The sequence below is a fragment of the Sebastes umbrosus genome, chromosome 9, assembly GCF_015220745.1.
Source record: "Sebastes umbrosus isolate fSebUmb1 chromosome 9, fSebUmb1.pri, whole genome shotgun sequence".
Lineage (NCBI taxonomy): Eukaryota > Metazoa > Chordata > Actinopteri > Perciformes > Sebastidae > Sebastes > Sebastes umbrosus.
In genome coordinates, this window is record NC_051277.1 from 9529957 (window position 1) to 9550092 (window position 20136).

Sequence of the window (20136 nt, forward strand, 5' to 3'; positions counted from 1 at the left end):
CTAGTCATTATATTAGCTGGAATATTTGCACTGTTTTTCGATTTCTCTCCCAGAATAATGAAAATAAAGTTGAATCAGAAGAACAATCAATCATAACCGTGCCAGTCTCCTCAGCAGTGATGCTATCTCTGAGGGAACCAACAAAGAAATCCCCCAGACACTGTGGCTCACACATACAAGAATATGGCTGGAACCAGGAAAAACATTACTACAGGTATAATTACTCTCTCTCTCAGATGCATTTGTTGCTCACACAAGCTCTTACATATTCTCTTAGATGCCAGAAACAGAGGGAATCCTACATTTATTTCTGTACGCCAAAGAGTGCTGCAGAAACGAGTCCTAAAACCCAGAAATGAGTTTGTATTTTAGCACTTCCAGTTCCCTCGTCTGGAAATCAATGGATTTTCAGATGCCTGAAATAAGGTTCTACATCAACAAATATCACACTCAACCACCAACAAGTGGCTAAATGACACTACTAAACATCATCACGCCAACTTGTCTGTCTTTATAGCCCCATTATACTCACACTTTTACAACATTATTTCTTTGCATTGCATTGCATTTACGCTTCAAAAACCATAAAAGTGGCGTTCATTTGTGGAGATTCTCTTATGGAACAAAACGTGTAAGTATCATAAACGTTTGTTTGCCACAGAGCTCATTTCCTGCAACAATCCAAAACCCAATGGAAAAATCCCATTGGCTTTTTGTCGAGGGAACCGTCATCCCTGGAGCACTCTATATGGAAATCTGATTCGGTGATATCTAGTGTAGGGCTGTCCTCGACCAAAGAAATTCTTAATCAACACTCATAAGATTTTGTCGACTAATCGATTAGTTGATTTAATAGACAGATCTGTGAAACTGAGTTTCTCCACAAAGAATCACACAAAAGCACCACTTTAAATCTTGTGTTTACCAGAGATGTGCTCATACGTTTCTTATAAATAAGTCATTCAGCATAAAATAAATGACTAATTGACGGAAGAAATCTTAGTCGACTGAGACCAAAAAGACTGATTAGTCAACTAATCGACTAAGAGGGGGCAGCCATAATCTGCAGTCTATCCAATCTATCCATCTCTAGTACACGGCTTTGTTGAATACTTGATTCTGGTCAATCACAGCGTTCTACAGTCTATTATTTCTTTATAGCAGACCTATGTATAACAGACTGTTGCTATGGGCGCAGTTCTGATGTCGGACTCTGCAGGACCGTATTTGTGTCAAATTATAGAAAGGATAATTCCTCATTATGCCGACAAGGCCACCTTTCTGAATATGCTACGTTTCTTTAATTGATTCCTTTCTTAGAATCATAACAGAAGGAAATCATTTGTTTGATAAAGGCTAATTTGAGCCATGTAGTGAGAAAAAAATGCTTTAATGCCGACATCAAAGCTTCCGTGATGATTAATGGCACAAATGCAATGCCGAGCCTCAATACCTGATTAAATACTCGAGATGATTACTGATTTGTTAAATAAGTAGCTGTGCAATAAGGGGGTTAATGTACAGCTAGCGGGTCATGGTTGTGAAATAAACCCCTTCAGGGTCGGGGTTTATTTCACAACAATGACAGGCTCGCTGTCCATTATCTCTTACATGAAATCTATGACTTTGCAAATGCATGAAAAATGGATGAGTAAATTACATTAAAAAAAATTGAAAATGCAAAGACACATTAAATGCCCACTAAAACAAAAATAAACAAACAATCACAAACTGCAGTCTCACAGTGGGATACTAAGGACTCGTGCTGAAGGCCACGGATGTAATCTCGGCTATTTTCAAGATGAAAGGGCCACAAATTGTGCCGGACAACTGGAACAACGATTGCGAGCTGGAGTGGATTTAATGTCAAAACAGCAGCCTGGCAAGCTGACAATGCACACTACCCCTGAGGCCCACTCTTTATAATTGCAGTCATATTACCGGCTGCACAGTTGTAACGCTGCACTGAATTCTCCAGATTATACGAATGCGACCTCCTGGTACTGTAACCCAGCAATGACTCGTTGCTGTTCTGTATGTATAGTTTCATTATCACTCTCTCACGTCTCTGCACCGGCACGACAAAGACAAACTCACGTCCATTTATTGTACTTGGCGATTAAAGCCATTCTGATTGATGAAAGAGCGAGAAATTAATTTAGTTTATTGAATTAATGCGAGAATTAAACATGACGCCTGTTCATCAAAAGCGCAAGCCTCAGTGGAGCGGCGAAAGGGCCGTCTTCTTCCTAAAATAGCTGAGTAGTGAGGAACCGCAGCGAGCCCTGCACCCTGGTGACTTAGTCACTGATTTATTCTGTCATTACTGTGAATGATCGGCCCTTCAAAACTCTCCTCTATTATCTGCAGATGGAATGACGAACCATATTTCATTCTGATTCAAGTATTTATTGCGGTGATTCAGGGTAAAGACCGCCTGCCTGTAACCCTAAGAGGCCACCTATCTCTGCCCCGCATGCACACACATGCACACTTAAACTAGATATACGAGCGTTTCTTACCGTTCTGAATGTCCAGTATGTGGTGTTTGTCTAACATCCAGCCTCCCATGTTGGAGGCATCCAGTTCATAGCCTTGCAACACCGCCGTCCTCTTCTCCCAGAGCACCACATCAAGGCAGGACTCATATTCGTACCCCACTGACACTGAAAGTAATGATGGCAGATGCCTATGGTGAGCAAGGTTGCAACCTCCTTACCTGACACTTAAGGCGGCAATGAGGCTTGTAGCCGATAAGACATTCAGCACACGTTGCGGTTGTTTTCTGTATTTGCGGGTTCTGCTTTCTCTTTGACTGTGTCATTTTCTCCAGCTGGGTTGATTTTAGAAGACCTGTGGGGTTTCTCAAGTCTCACCTGCACAGTTTGGATTTTATGCTCTCTCCTCTCATTTGTTTTTATCTCGTGTAAATGCAAATAAACCACAACAACGCACAATAGCGTGTAAAGTGGCATGAATTATTTAAATGATAAAGTCTCAGATGGAGCACATTAAAGTAAATATCATAAACACTGCGATACGGTTGAGTGAATCCTGTTGATTGTCAGGGCTGTGAGGGTTTTTTATAAGCCGGAGAGCTCTTACATTCATCCTTCTTAGCAAAATCCCTCAGACTTTAAGAAGTTTTTTCTGTAAAACATTAAGATGCAAGTGTTACCCCATGTGGTTCTTTAAAAACCCTCATGTAGTGTAACACTCAAGATGACACTTTAATAAAAAAAAAAAATCCTAAATAACATATTCTGTTATGTATGATCCCATCAAAAGGTTCTGTTATTATTTGTGATTTTTTCTCTCAGGCTTCTGCCTCAGAGGCAATGTTTTAGTCAGCAGACTGCTGCTGAAATATACATGCAAAACAAAGAAGTCAGCAAAAGAGCAGTGGCCTTCAAATATGCAGCACTGGGGGGATTTCAGGATTTCACACCACCTGCTAAATCTTTATTGCGCATGGTAACAAAAGCAGTCCCCTCTAAATAATCCTCAATTTAGAAAAAAAAATAAAATCAATCTCCCAAAGTTCAACCGAGGTTCACTGCCTGAAGGGAGCGCGAGTATCTGAGTGAACCTACGCTTACACAACATCTCCAGTCGGCAGCTTCACAGCGTGTACTCACCCACAGCCTCTGCCAGGCCAAAGACCTTCTGATTGTAGGCGTCTGTTTTATCCCAGATGAAGGTGTATGAGAGGTCGGGGAAGGCCGGGAAAGACTTCTGGAACTGACGGCCCATGACGGCCACCATCAGGTGGACCTTCATCAGGCCGAAGGGGAGGCGGTCCTGGGTCAGCAGCACCTTGAGGATGGGCTTGTAGCCAGCTGCCCTGGAGCTCAGGTAGACCAGGTTGAGGTCACTGCCTGGTATGGCAACTTGCTCATGAAGGACCTATGATTTTAATTAGCAGTCAGAGTGGTGTCAGATTCATAGCATGGAGTACAGACTTAAGCAACAGAAGCAACAGGAATTGGCTGGTATTTGAAAGAGGACCTATTATGCTTATTTTCAGGAGGATACTTGCATTTTGTGTTTCTACTAGAACATGTTTACATGCTTTAATGCTCGAAAAACGCTTTACTATTTCTCATACAGGCTGTGCTGCAGCACCTCTTTTTACACTCCGCCTGAAATAGCCCATTCTCATTCCCAGGGAGTCAAATACCGAGGCTTTGTCACGGCCGTCGGCATTCGATAGCACCGCACAAGGCACCCTTTAGCGCCGGTATGCGACGTAGCTTAAAGAGCGAAAGAGACATACAGAGCGGGTGGGAGGGGAGGTCGATGGGTCCAACAAACACAAGGCTTTGATCCAGGAGAGCGCTCTGCATTACATTTCACTTTGAATTTACAATCAGCTGTTCGTTCATGTCCTGTGTTCACAAAGTCAAAACACATTTTCACTGGAAAAACTTTTAAGTTTTAAGCCCAACCATGTTGTTTTTTCCTTAACTTAATTTAAGTGGTTTTATTGCCTGAACATAAGCAAGTGTTTTTGTTAAATTCACATCATCAAGCATGTGTGTGCTGCGACCGAAAAGTGACACCGCGGGGTCTGACAAAGCGTCAGGTATGTGATGAGTTGGGATTAGAATGTGTTATCTGAAACGCTCTGTTTGAGCTCCGAAAAGCCCGGTCTGCTGTGATTGGTCAACTGAAACAAACTCTTCGGACTCTGCTCCAGCTCCACTTTAACTACCTTTGTTTAAGGGCGTGCCAAACTAGCCACTAGGCAGGTATTATGCAAATGTATTACTTGGTGACATCACCACATTAAAGAAGAAAAGGCGGGACTTCTTCGAGGTGTTTCAGGCAGTTCAGGAGCAGTGTTTCTGTGGGGGAGAGCAGCTCCCTTTGGCGTGGGCTTTGAAACTTTGCAGACTTATTGTATGAACAAAAAACTATATAACACACTAAAGGAAAGGGGGAAAAGCTCAAAAGCATAACAGGTCCTCTTTAATGTAGGGGATTACTCTAAATTCAGTATATAATACATAATGTTTATGTGATGTAATGTTTTATTGCAGTCCTACATTAGGGAAAGTTTGTTTGGCAGGCTAATCATGTTGTATTCTATGCAGCACTGTCAAACATAAATTTGTGATGAGCAGCCAAAAATATTAAAAATAAGTTCTTACTTTTAGCAAACCACAAAGTACATTAGTCTATATGCAAATTGAGCAAACTCCACAGGCAATAAATTAAATCCTCATTATTTGAGTCTGTGAGAAAAAAAACAAAAAAACTTTTACTCAAAAGCCACAACTCTAATAATTGAAGTCTTACTCTCTTTTCATTGTAGAGTCCCAGCTCCCTTGACCAGGTTTCACCTCAGACTGCCACTGAAGCATGTCCAAACATTTTTTTTCCCCCCTCAAATGTAACACAGATCTATTTTTTTTCTAATCAGTTTTAAAGCTGCAGAGCCACATTTTGCATTCAGGGATTTTCAGCTCTGATTTGAGCCAAATGGATACAAACCAAATCCTGAGGCATGCAACCTCCATGTGATGTGCTCTCAGAATTTATCAGCATTACTGTGAGACAATTTATGGCTTAGTATTTGGGGAGACGCCTCAGTTCAATCAAAGCTCAAAGGCAAACTGAAAGGCAAATCTGACTGTGTTTAAAATAAGCGAGAGAGGCCATGGTAAAAGGAAGATAACAGCATTATCGTGACTCTCTGTGTTTGTGCATTTTCAACACTGCTGCGTGTAATGTTGGGATCAAACATGGGATGAATTATTAATGTCATTCAAAACAATCAGATATGAGCACAAATGTGGAATTGACCATAAAAAGTGCTGTAATGTGATCTCCCCGGGTCACCTCTGTCTCACCTGGGTCTCTGGGATGACGGGACTGTCCTCAGGGGAGGTCTTGTACAGAGTGGAGAGGGGCGTCGCCAGGATGAGGGGGTTGGGCCTGACCAGGCCAGTAAGGTAGCAGCTGGGGATGTCGTTCTCTTCCCGCTTCATCACCACCGTGTCCATCACGTGGAAAACGTTCCAGGGCAGCCAGACCGTGCGATGCAGCGTGGGGAACGGGGCGCGCTCGTAGCTCAGCGTTAAAGAAGCGCCACCGTTGGCCAACAGGTCAAACCTTAAAGGGGACATAATATCATGCTCATTTCCAGGGTTCATATTTGTATTTTGGGTTTCTACTGGAACATCTCTACATGCTTTAATGATCAAAAAACACATTATTTTTCTCATACTGTCTGTCTGAATATACCTGTATTCACCCTCTGTCTGAAACCCTCCGTTTTTGTTAATTGATTTCCAATAATAAATATGTACATATTTTTCCACTCATGTTGATAAGAGTATTAAATAGTTGTCAAATCTCCATTCAAGGTACATTTATTAAACTGAAAAAAAAATTAATTTGCAATTGATCGTGATTAACTATATGGACAATCATGTGATTAATAGCGATTACATATTTTAATTGATTGACAGCCCTAATTATTAGATATTATATATATATATATATATATATATATTAGAGTGTATTTAGTACTATCTTGGCTTTCATTTTTACAATTCTATTGGTTATGATATAATTGTGCTCACTAAAGTAATTGCTAAAATCTGAGAACATGGTGTCAATGATTTGAGATGATCTAAACCAGTGGTTCTCAACCAGGGGTTCGGGGACCCCCCCAGGGGTCCCTTGAGGGAGTTCCAGGTGTTCCCCAGAAAAATGGGGAATAGTTTATTTTCACTATTTAATTCAGTGAGTAAGAGTCAGTAACTATTCTGATCATAGGTTTCACTTCCTCCACAGTTATCTCCTCAACTGTAGTTGACAGCTGTAGAATTCTGGTCTTAATAATAACACAAGACATCTTTTTCAATGGAGGTCAAATGGGTGTCTGTGACCTAATGTGTATCAATTTAGGGGTCCTTGACATGGAAAAAGGTTGAGAACCACTGATCTAAACCACAAGTGAAAGTGAAATCACAAATGAAGACAAGAAACCCAGAAGTGATGCGGGTACATTTGAATGTTGAATGTTTCTGACTCCATCTGACTTCTTTTAAGCAATGTTTCACTGCTATTACTGATAGGAATGATGGCCAGAACTATGGAAATAAGCCTCAGGTTGTAATAAAGTCGAATTCCCATTTAATAAGTGCAAAAGTTAATATTTATTGAAGGACTAAGCCTTTTAATGCTTTTTCAATGGAAGAGAGAACTTTTCCTTACCAAGTGTATTCCGTCTGTACAGCCTCCAAGTATCATCATCATTCACTGGATCTAATTTATGACTTTTTGCTTAACCAGGCCTGGTGTGAGAAGACTTCATGGTTGAATTTGGTTTGGAGTCTTGAGTCTTGGGAGTTTTTCTCTGGTGAACTGGTTTTAATTAGTACGACATTACTCAGGGAAAAGTTACTGGTTTGGAAATGAAGGGCGAGTCTTTGAAGTGCTGCTCTATATATTCTGTGAGCTCCACTACCCAGGGGGTAAAGCATCTGTGCGGTGACATTGCATGCATTCACATGCACAAAGACACACACTCGCAGATTTGAATGCTTATGCACGTCCCTCGTGCACGCACCCACACCCAGAATGACACACACACACACACACATACACACGCCAACAGCCAAGCTGTGCAGCTGACCTAAAACAGCTTCCCTCTCAAGCTCTCTCCACTTTGGGCAGTGGGGAGCTCACAGCTGCAAGAGGCCAGGCTTTGATGCTGCCCCCCCCCTTCTTAACACACTGAGCGGATCTGTTGGCTAACCAAGTGTGATTATCCCCAACCATTTATCACGCTCCTTGTCAGAAGAGTTACAGGGCGGAATATCTGAAGAAATCAGCTAATCCTCAGCTATCTGGGGACCCAAGGATTGTGCTTCATAACAACAGCTGTACAATTCCGTGCCACTTATAAGCCTTTCATTCCATACTGGCAACACATAAACACGGCCTCGATCTGCTGGATCTGAATGAAGGCCTTGGGTTCGCTATCTCTGACGAACATCTGCAAAAATAAAAGCTCCAACCTGAGTTGAACCCTCCCTGTAAAATACGACATGCGTTTGTCTTGTATGTGTTTGCTCTCTCATTATTAAGGACCCGTCTGCGTTAACAGCAGGAGAAGGTCAGACAGTAATCCCATGTTTTACTACACCGCGGGCAGATTGATTCTACCCTTGCTGATTCAATGCATTTTAAACAGCTTGGTTCAAAATGGCCTCCACCACTGTGACATTTGCATGAGGAATTGTTCTAGGGCACAATGTGCTGCCGTTTCAATTTGTTTTGAGCGCTTTTTGGATAACAGCCAGGACGACTCTCCCACTGTCGGACAGCGTTTTCTGCATTTTTTTCCATACTGGTCTGTCCGGGGACAGCCGTCCATGCCACAAATAAATTGTTGCAAGGGCAACGGTTGAACCTAAGGGGCTGATTATCCTGTGAGAGAGCGCTCTTGTTTATTTGGACATGTAAATCAGTGTTGGTAAATGCAGATTGATCCCTCCATGCTGCACCTAGTGATGCATGTGTGCACAGTGAGTGTCATCCTTACATGCCATCTTGCCGCGTGATGGTGTAGCCGTACTCCGGGTAGTGCAGAAAAGACACGTTGACTCCAATCAGCGGCGTCCCGTCTCCCGTGAGGACCTGACCCCGGATGACTGACGCCAGGCTGTGTGGGCAAACAAACACAGAAAGGGCTGAGTAAACAAACAATGCCAGCCGGCGTCAACACGCGGCCACGGCACCAGCGCTGCAAACAACTGTCATCCCTTTGCCAGCGGCACCAGCAGAGAGGTATGATTTACTGACCGTTAGGAATACATACACACGTCAGCGGTTGTTATTCATGGAAATGCCACCTTACAGTGCACCTCTCTGTCTCTGTTTACTGCTTTAAAAGCCCATAATTCAGCGGGATGAGGTTTTCCAGTCACGGAGGACTGTTGAGATTTTGCAGCATCTTGCACGTATATTGCAGCATTTACATTCCAAGAGACCACAGAAAAATGGATGCAGCTTTTTTCTCACACTTAAAGCCCCATTTTTTATTATTAGAATTATTAGTTTGAGACAAGATACGACATACAAAGCCACATATAGCTCTTAGGGCAATTCAACATGTGAGGCCTGCACAGAAAACAGTGGGCATCAAAGCTAAGAGTGGATAAACACGGCACATTATTTAGCCAACAAGATTCACAGTTAAACGATCAGTCAGCTTAATAAATGAGCAACATACCCAGCAAAAGGCACATCAAATGAGATTCACGAGTGTGATACTCACAGTATTGTTATCACCCTGACCTCGCTGAATTGAGACTTTCCCTTAAAATTGTATTTTCAAGAGGGTGTGATCCGAGAGTGATTATTCTTGCAAGTACTTTTGCTTCCGAAAGAGAGCCTCTTGTCAGTGTCATACCCGCGTCTTGTGTTCGCCGGCGTGATAAATGTCTGTGGTAATACTTGTGATGAAAGATAATATATCAACAAGAATTGTGTTAGAACGAGCTCTTCAACTCGCTTACAGATACCCTCTTGATGTGAGAAGTTGCAAAGCTCGGCGGCTGACGTGTCAAGAGACACTTTATAGGGATTCAGAAAAACTAAATGCAACGCCGAAGGCAAACTGATAAAAAAAGAAATGGAAATGGGTTTGAAATGCAACAATGCGAAAGAATCGCCACAGAACTTTAGAAAGGTGAAGTCATAAACAGTGAGGATGTGAAGAGAAAAAACAATTTCGACACAAGAAATACTAAATGTTCATCAGGAAAAAGTAAAAATGTGAAGGTTTTTGGCAAGCCTAAAAAAGAAATGCAGGAGAGGCTTTCTGAACAAACATCCTGTTTTCTTCCAGTATTTTGACGCACAATCACAACTGGTGGCTGCCTTATCCAACCCACCTCCTACTGCAGGCCAAAGAGCAGCACTACCAGAGCAGGTGGGCGAGGGTTAAATGCTTCACTTAAGGGCACCTCTATGGTAGTTAGTCTGGCATGGGGGAGCATTACTCATTCACTTTGCTCACCCAGATTTTCCCTGCTGGCAAATGGATTTGCTTCTGGTCAAAAAGCCTCTCCACCTCCAGCATCCCGTCCCCTGCTTTCACCTAAAAAACGCTATTTTCTTTGGCATTTTTGCTCCATAAATCACAGAAACGGAAGCTTCATACATGATTAAAGCCTCAGATACCCTCTGCGATTATTCAACATGACTGCAGGGCCTTCAGGTAAAACTTGCCTTCTCGTTCGTATACCCTTAAGTGTGAAGTAATTTGTTAAGTCAGTCCTTTGTTGGAAGCTAAGAAGGAGACAATGCGATCAACATTTAATCATTCTCAACCATAGAGCAGAATTTTAAAAGTGTTCCCTCTGCATTTGTCACTTGTGGGCAAAAGATGTCTCATTTTGCCACTTTATCTCCGGGTCATTACGCGTATGAGACGGGGATGATCAACAGCTTTAGCCTCTCTTATTTCCCTCCCGCTCCACGCCTGGCACGACCATCTCCCATCCTTTATTTACCGGCTCGGGGAACAAGGCCACTTAAGAGCCCCGCCGAAGGTTCACTCTTTCTTCCCTGTGTCTCTATTAATCTTTTGAGAGCATGCTACAAAAGCCGAAACCCCGAAACAAACGCCAAGTCACAGCACCTGCTGAAACCCCAGAAATGAATCATATAATTCATGCATTCTTATCTGTCATTGTCTCACGCCGGCTGTAGAAAAACACCATCTGAAAACCCGATGGGAGACTTGTGTGGGGACGTGATACAGCTGGGGGACTAGTGGGGGAAAAAAAAACAAAACACTAAACCACAACACATGTTTTATTCTCTGTGCTATACGAGGGACAAGTTTACTGCCGAGTTCTGAAACCTGACCGCGCGCTGAAATCTTGGCTTTCACGATGGCTTTCACGATGGCTTCTTAAAATAATAGAAGGCGAGGAGTGACCTCTAACTGTTTCCCATTTCTCTAGCATTAGACATCAGATAGTCTACGACGAGGCATAACAGTCACCGCTGCTGTTGGAAGTCTTGATGCCATTCTGGCTTTGTTCCAGCGCTTCAGAGACTTTTTTATAATGTATAGTCTGCAAAGGCTGTCAATAAATTATTCACCCTATAACCTCAAATGAATGTTTGAAAAATATGGGGCTCCAAACAAACTCCGCCACTACTGCATTCTACTTCATTATCTCTCAAAAATAAATCACGTATTCAGTGTTTGTCCTGATAGGATACAATAAAAAAAAAAGGTAATTAATTTTGTCAAATGTAGACATGTTTGCAGAGCCTCTAAAATGCAACATGGTGTTTTTGACTACACAACTTCTACAAGGAGATAAAAAGCCAAATGAGTATTTTGAGCAAGAGAGCTAATGCCACAGCCAGACATGAAATCGACAGTAAGCTGAAGACAATGAGGATGAGGATTACTGAGAACCCATCTGGGAGGGGAGGGGGGATCGCCTCATTCTATATTTTCAGTAAAGCATGCTATTTACATAGGGATTACTTTAAACTATTGGAGGAAATATTCCCAAAGCCTTCTGCACACAGTTGGCAATCATTTTCCTCTCCATCAGCCACAAAACAAACTCCACTTGTGATTCTGAACAGATGTGGGAGTTTTTTTGGTGAAAAATATAACTCTTGTCTCCTGAGTTTGCACAGTGATGTAGTTAGTCTATTCATTGGGTTAGATGTTCTCCTCCTTCATATCAAACTTTTTCAATCAAATCTTTTTTATCTTGGATAGACATCCTTAAACTTTAATTCTTGCGAAAAAAAAAAAGCTTAACAAAATGTTAAGGTCACATTGCAGATGGTGTCACGACGAATAAAAAGCCAGCTTCGAAACTAGAAGGTCACAGGTTTTATTCATGTCCACCAACGTCACAAAAGACATAAAGACTCTATCTGCACTGTAGCTATTGTATTTTATAGACAAGGTACGTTTAGTTATAGAGCACATTTCAGACAAATGGCAATTCAAACACAAACAAATACAAAAGAAATAGAAATACAGTAGATTCAAAAGATTTAATAGGTGCAGAAATATGAGACCGTAACATATTTAAATGGCTTTGGGAAAGAGATAGTGGCAAACAGAAAAGTGTACATCTCGATTTAAAAGAATTCAGGGTCGGGGCAGACTTCAAGTCTTCTGGAAGTTTATTCCAGATCGGCGCTGCATAGAAACTGAAAGCTGCTTCTGCATGTTTGGTTCTGACCCTGGGGACGGTAAGCAAGGCTGTCCCAGATGATCTTAGAGCTCTGGAGCAGCTCATCACACATGCATTGTGGCCCCCAAATTATTCAGTGTTTTGTAGGTCAATAGCATTATAATATTATTGTATAATACTAGGGCTGTCAAAGTTAACATGTAAATGCAAATTTGTTTTAATTTCTTTAACGCAACTTGCGATTTTTAGGTTGTAGCGGGCTCAGTTTTAAAGCTAGAGAGAAGATGCTGGTATCATATGAAACTAGAAAAACTGGCATGGCCATTTTCAAAGGGCTCCCTTGACCTCTGACCTCAAAATATGTGAATGAAAATGGGTTCTATGGGTACCCACGAGTCTCCCCTTTACAGACATGCCCACTTTATGATAATCACATGCAGTTTGGGGCAAGTCATAGTCAAGTCAGCACACTGACACACTGACAGCTGTTGTTGCCTGTTGGGCTGCAGTTTGCCATGTTATGATTTGAGCACATTTTTTATGCTAAATGCAGTACCTGTGAGGGTTTATGGACAATATTTGTCATTGTTTTGTGTTGTTAATTGATTTCTAGCATTAAATATATGTAATGTATGATTAATTTGCAATTAATTGCGATTAAATACTTTAATCGACTGACGGCCCTATATTATATACAATAATAGTTCAAATCAACTGCAAAACTCAGATTTTTTAGACCTGTAAAAACACTGTTACAGCAATCAAGTCTACTAAAAACAAAGGCATGAACAAGTTTCTCTAAAGCTTTGTTTATACTCGAGCGAGGCACCGATGTACGGGCCTCCACAGATTGCGTGCGCACTATGAGAACGTACTTTTGAAGCACTTGAAAATAAATTGGCCATCTTTCCATTTCATTATATTAACTTCTTAATCTAAGTTGTTTGCTTTTATCTCATTGTAGTAGCCATATCTGAAAAGCCCTGTTTGCGCCGTTACAAAAATGCAGCGGTGCATGACCAAGCGATGTATCAACATGCGGAGCCTTCGCGCTTTACGCACAATATGTGATGATGTCATTTTTGGCCTCACACACCCTCACGCCGGGGACACTACGGCGACTATAAACCCAGCTTAAGTCTTCCTGAGATACGAGTCCTTTAAATTGACCTATATTAAGGTGGCAGTAGGCTGATTTTGTAATTCTATTGAATTGGGTTTAATAATTTTGGTCTGAGTCCAGAACTACACCATTCTGACATTTCCAAGATGTAATCTATAGTGAGAGCACAGAGATGTTGAATAGAGCTGGACCAAGAATGGACCCTCGGGGAAGTCCACATATCATTGCTGTTGGTTCAGATTTGTGGGGAAGCAACTGACACAAAATAGCCTCTATCCTGCAGACAGGATTTAAACCAGTTAAGTGCTGTGCCAGAGATTCCCACCCAGTTCTCCAGTCTGTCAAGTAATATCTTATTGTCAGCTGTGTCAAACGCAGCACTGAGATGAAAACTTTGACACTGTCTGTATTTAAATAGATGTCATTTAGTACTTTCCTGAGAGCAGCGGGGACAAGGTGGAAGGCAAAGTCCACGTTTGCGGCCCTGAATTCAACCGATTCTACCACCACCACTACACACAAATGTCAAACAGCCAAAAGATAACCAGTCATCTCCGTGAATACAATGACAGAGCAAAATACTGTGTTCAGTTTTGGCTCAACAAGATACAGTTTGTGTGTGAACACACTAAAAAGAAGATGAGAGCAGTCACAGTGCTGTGATGTGGTCGCAATCCAGATTGGAGAGCATCAAAACAATGATTTAGTGCCAACTTCTGATTTTACCCAATGGGGGGGTTTGATATTGGCCTATAATTCTGCATGATTGAGATATCTAAATTGTTCTTTTTTTTTTTTTTAAAGAGGGTTGATCACTGCTGTTTTCAGTGTTTTTTTGGGGGGGAAATGGCCTGAGAGAAGAGATGTATCGACTATTTCCAAGAGGACTGATGCCATGCAATTAAAAACCATTCTTTAGAAGATTGTGGGAAGAATATCAAGGCAGCAGGAGGAAGAACTTAAACGTAACACAATCTCCTCAGGGTGTTATGGCTGATGGGATCAAATTGTGTCATGCAGATGGAACTGGTTTTAAGAGAAAGCGAGGATGACATGGAACCTTTGCCAGATACAGAGGCACTGACAGCTCGTTTGTTTTTTAATTTTGTCTGTAAAGAAGGAGGCAAAGTTATTGCATGATTAGTTGTTGCATAATTTGGTAGAGAGGAGTTCAGGGAGTACTGGGGGTGCGGGAGTTGACAGTCTGTCAACAGTTGCAAATAAGGCATGTGCGTTATTGCTATTTTTGGTGCGAAGACTCTTCAAAAATCTCATAGTGAATATTTGATTTTCGTCATTCTTTTTTTTTTAAAGCTTCCCCGGCGTGGCATTTCTCCATGGTGCTCTTTTTTCTTACCAGTAACTACTTTGACCTCAGCGGGGGCGACTGCATCAATAAGATTTGTAATTTTATAGCTATAAATGATTCACCATATCAACAAAAGAGTTTGAAAAAGTGCAAGAGTGGAGGGGGAAAGCCCGAGTGAACAATTTGCTGTTGTTTTCAGTGATGTACCATTTTGTGATTATCTCTGTTTGTATCTTAGTTCGAACACTGATATTCATTTCAAAAGAAGACACAGGAGTGATCGGAGAGAAAAACATCAGTCACCGCAACGCTATAAAAATACTGAGACCTTTTTGTGAAAACATATTTTTGAACATATTTTGGTGGACCTGTAGATATTTAAGAACAAAGCTCGACAGGGAAGAATTTAACTGAAGATCTAGATATTCAAAAGAATACCATTTTTGTATTGGTATTTTTCTTGCATTGGAAAGTGTTATTAAAATAAAACGGCAACTCCACCTCCATTGATTCAATTAAAGCAGCTCCACTGTTTTCAAGTAACCGAATTTCAGTTAAAAACAAAAAAGTTAAGGCTGTGCTTGATAACCCAATCATTAATTAAAAAAGATTTGCTGCCAGCCAGGGACCGGACATTTAAAACGGCCTGGTTCAATATGTTCTCTGGGGCTGGTCGTGCTCTTATGGGGACAGTTATCAGGTTTGAGCAGTTCCTTGAGCGGGCTGAGTACATTTTGTTTCTACTAGTGAAAACAGGAATGGGAAGCTGTAATAGCACTGATGCAATCCTGACTAGGATGATCATGCTGGGGTTACTTGAGGGTCCTCACGAGCAGTGGAAGAGAAGCGTGGGGAATCAATTACACTGGTGTTAAGACCCTGGGGACGTCAATAGTTGTGGGACCGATCGAAATGAGTGGTCTGGGAAATGTTTTGGCTGCTTTAAGAATATGCAAAGGAAAATAAGACAAACGTTTTTGAAAGAGATGATGAAAACAAGACCAAGAGTCTACAGCCATGCTAGCAGCACTGTGAGTATAATGTCTACCATGTTCACAATCTTTGTTTAGCGTGTTAGCACGCTAACTTCTGCTAATTGGCAGTACAAGTGATGCTGATGGAAATGCCATTAGTTTTGCAAGTACTTAATCCATAGACTGTATTTAAGAAGTGGATTTAGTCACTGTGATGTCACCCATTGGTTTGTGGATTACGGCTTTGAAGCCTTTAGTTTGACACTTTGGCCGTCGCCATCTTGTTTTTTTGCAACCAGACGCAAGAGGGTGGAGTGAAGTACAACCGAACACCGAATAACAGATTTTTAGGGGACCAAAAAGGTTATAATTATTTTTCATGAACTGAAAACACACTGTGAAAGGCTTAAGGTTCTAAGACAAGAACGTGGACAACTCCCAGACCGGACAACGCCGTGGTAGCAACCTGTCAATCACAAAGTAGCCAGATAGCCCTAAAGCATCCCCTGCTTTATGGTCTATTTGACTCTAAATGGGACCATAATTTTTTAAATGAGCATCATGCTGTATTGAAGAAGACTTGAAATTTGCGAATGAGACCACCATAAACTCATGTTTACAATGTTTACTGAGGTAATAAATCAAGTGAGAAGTAGGCTCATTTTCTATACAATCAGACTTATTTTTGCAACCAGAGGAGTCGCCCCCTGCTGGCTATTAGAAAGAATGCAAGTTTAAGGCACTTCCACATTTGCTTCACTACTCAGACCTAGAGATTGCCGCCTGATTCAATCATAAACACAAGTATTGGACGAATTGAAATTTTGAGGTATTAAAATTTACCATGAGAGGAACATGAATGTCTGTACCAAATTTCATTGCAATCCATAAAATAGTTGTCAGGATATTTCACTAAAAAAAACAACAACCCTGTCAACCTGCTGGTGGCGAAGTCAGTCAGTAGGATTCATCCTCTGGGGACCACAAATGTCCGTTCACAATTTCATGGCAATGCATCGAATAGTTGTTGAGATATTTCATTCTGGACCAAAGTGGTGGACCAACAGATCAACATTGTCATCTAAGTGGAAAATGTATCAAAATATGTATTATATAATAGATATCAATCTATCCATCCATCCATATTCTAATGCATTTAACCTTGTTTGATGTTGAAGAGCAGAACGCAGTACATTAACTTGTTTTCTCGTTGCAGACTCTCTGTGATTGGACCGATTTAATGTGGTTTTCTGTTGGAAAAAAAACAAACCTTTCTAGCAAATATCAAAGGGAAATCTATTTAAGTGTGCCGGCCTTAGATATTTAAATATACTGTGTGATGCTAGTGATCAAAAAATTTAGGTTTCTGATAAAAGATATACATTCATGTGCAGTGAAAATGGTCTCTTCAGAAAAAATGTTTGCTGTGCTTTCCTTTCAAATTTGGAAAACCACACGGTCCTGTTATCTTGGTGTAAGAAACCTTATCCTCATGTCTTCACATTCATAAGGGCTGTGTATTTTATAGCAAGGAACAAGATCACTCTTCAGCTACTTAATCTTGGGTGAAAGAAATAAACGCTTGTGGCAGCGACGCCACTGTAAACACACTTGTCACTTGTGACAGCAAAGACAAAAGAGATGTGAGATTCTTTGACGTTTTGGAGTGGCTTCACAAACACAGGTGTCTCCAGACTGGTAATGAGACGGCAAGCAGCTAACATGATGCGAATAATTAAAGAGCCGTCAGTAATTCATTAAGCCGCTTTACCTGCTGTTGAACGGGTTATCCCAGGGTATCACGTGACTGCCGCTGGGACCAATCAAGAAGCTGACGCGGTCGTAAAAGCCCTTGGATGTGGGCTGGGCGGATGAACTTTGGCTCTGGCCGGCGATGGCGGCGGGGTCAGGTGAGCCGCGACAGTAGGTCTGACCCTGGCAGGAGATTTGAGTGCAGCAGTCCGGGTCCATGCAGTCGACGAGCCCATCTGGAAAACAGGAGGGACAGTCAGGACAGGGAAGAGGACGCGTTAGGAAACGTGTGAGCGTCTCCGTTATTGTGTCGAGCTCTAGTGCACACAGATGACTTCCTACATGAACTTGAGTTCATTGAAGTGACAGCAGAGATCTTGAGCTGACATGAACTACTTCAAAGTATGTCACCTAATATGAACCTCAAAAAGTTCTGGGCTTGTCGGTCAGCAGTTTATGAGACACCAAGCTCCAGAGTATTGATATATAGTCCCAACTACTCTTTATAATTGATCTACTGTATATTTTAAAGCGTGCTGCTTAACAATCTGCTCTGCTACAACATTTGCATATCCTCTCCAGTGATGTTTTATGTATGATTGATTTGTTTTGTTTGTTTGCGCTGTCACCGAGGAGCCACATCAAAGCCAATTTCCTGTCTCGCACAATGAAGAGTTTTTCTGAAGCTAAAAGATGATTTGTACCAGGTTTTTAATTTCTTCCTACCTCCCTCGTTATCCTTGCCATCTGAGCAGAGCGTTTCGGTCGCTACATCGCATCCCAGCCCTCTCCACCCTGACTGGCAGATGCAGTGCCAGACGTTCTGATCCAAGACGCACCTCCCGTTGTTGTTGCACAGCCCCGGGCATCCGTCTGTCAACACATCATGTACGTGTCAAAACGGCGGAGCAAGTCAGAACAAGGAAATCAGGACGAGAAGGGGAGGAGGAGGAGGAGGAGGAGACAAGAGCGAAAGGGGTCATTTAGAGTGGACGAGGGGGGCGGAGGGGGGACAAAGATGATAATAGACAGTATAGAGTGAACATACAGTACGATACACCTCTGACAGGACTTGGGATGTGGGGGAGGGTGTGAGGAGTTACTGTCGTTTCACATGAGTTTCAGGAGCACGTACAGCTACACTGGGACGGATAGAAGAGGAGGAGACCTGCTGAGCTGTTTACTTACAGTTAAAAAAGGCCAATGGGAGACATGAATGCATGCTGAGTCAAATCCTCGTGAGGTTTTTTTTGGTGTTTGAACCAAAGTTAGAATGATTATTTATGAGTTCACGTGACTTGTGTTGTGGTTGCATGAATCCTCATCCTTGACATGAAGCCAAATTCACAACAATTTTTGTATTTGAGTCAAGCCTTGAAGGATTCTTGTAGTGAGTTCAAAGATGCAAGAAATCCCATTTGAGGAGCTGGAAATCAGTGACTGTCTTGGAAGTTCATTGCCTTCGCAGGGAAAAATAATTAAAGCAGGAAGAGTCTATACTGCAGCTGTTAGAAACACTCATGTGAAGTAACAGCAACATCAAAGGGAAAAGGGAAGTATATGTGTAAATAGGGGGGAGAAGTGTGGGAAGGAATCGGGAGTCTCTACATTGACAGAAAACAGAGCACTCGCTGCCAGATCGCATTCCTTCTGGTGGTGGGTGAAGACAGGGAGCCGAAACATGACTAAACCACACCAGTTTTGGGGCGTTTAATCTGGCAGACACAGGGAATTAAGACAGGGTGGGAGAGGAGGACCGTGGAGTCTGTGTGAGACTGGTTAAGACGGACAGGAGATGAGGAAACATATCGGGCGAGCAGGATCACAGCAGGAACATTATGATCGACTCGGACATAGAACAGGTGTATATACGCCGTGCTAGGAAAGACAGAGAGCAGGGAGGGATTGTTTGTGACAATCTCCCTTGGGGGGGTAGTGGTTCAATTTACCTTTATATCCTATCTTGACTGCTCCTATTACACAACCGAGGAAAGGGAAACATTTGGAAAAGAAAATTACTTATCTCCTGGGTGGCAGAGAGCTAAGACTGACAAACACATTTACTTATTGTAACTTACAGGGAGCACAAAAAGTGTTGGTGGCATAAAGCTGATGTAGCTGCTAACTTTGCTTGAAATATTTGGCAAAAAGAAGCTTTGCAGGTAGTTTTTTTCCCCAAGATTATAGTTGGCTTCGCCACGTTTTAGTTTCTGCTCTAATTTCAATCTCTCGTGGTGATTGAGCTGAATAATGCTATAAGCATGAGTGACAGGATTTGACTGGAAAGCTCCGAGCTCACCCATATTTTTTTTTTTTTTTTTAACAGAGTTCACATTCTTTAAAGCAACATAAAAGTGTTTCTGGATAAGAAAAAAAAAACATCTTGCATGAAGAGTATAATTCTCAAGCAAAGTGAAAAAGTGTTTTTACCTGATACTCTGGAATCCAGGGCTATACATGTAAGCCGAGAGGGAGTTGGATAGAGATAGATAGGCATACAGAAGACATAAAATAGAAGAAGAGAGTGGATATAAGTAGGAGTTAGGCAAAGAAATGCAAATAGAAAAAACACCAGTAGGAAATTGGTTTGAAAGAGGGAGACAAGAAAGAGACAGAAGCTGCAGATTTAGATGAGTAGATTCATAGTTTAGCTGCAGTAAAAGGGGGGGAAATCCAGTATTTGACAAACTTAGAGTGTGGATGTTAATTAAAGCAGCAAGTGATTAATCAGAATTATAGATGCTTCCGTGGTCAAAATCATCATATTTTTTCCTGTAA

The 20136-nt window shown here is 41.7% G+C and overlaps 1 protein-coding gene across 6 annotated transcripts in view; it reads right to left on the reverse strand.

Annotated features, from left to right (window-relative positions):
- The window catches only part of si:dkey-237h12.3 (teneurin-3), a 175908-nt gene that overhangs the window by 34328 nt on the left and 121444 nt on the right, over positions 1-20136 (reverse strand). For 4 of the 6 annotated variants that reach the window (XM_037780026.1, XM_037780023.1, XM_037780022.1 and 1 more), the window contains 8 exons: positions 19789-19809; positions 19308-19331; positions 18085-18231; positions 17378-17594; positions 8561-8680; positions 5856-6117; positions 3639-3906; positions 2523-2666 (listed from right to left, as the gene is read on the reverse strand). In XM_037780026.1, the coding sequence (XP_037635954.1) occupies positions 2523-2666; positions 3639-3906; positions 5856-6117; positions 8561-8680; positions 17378-17594; positions 18085-18231; positions 19308-19331; positions 19789-19809 (1203 nt within the window). The remainder of the gene's footprint in view (positions 1-2522; positions 2667-3638; positions 3907-5855; positions 6118-8560; positions 8681-17377; positions 17595-18084; positions 18232-19307; positions 19332-19788; positions 19810-20136) is intronic. The other 2 variants (XM_037780025.1, XM_037780024.1) reach the window with 1 other exon arrangement.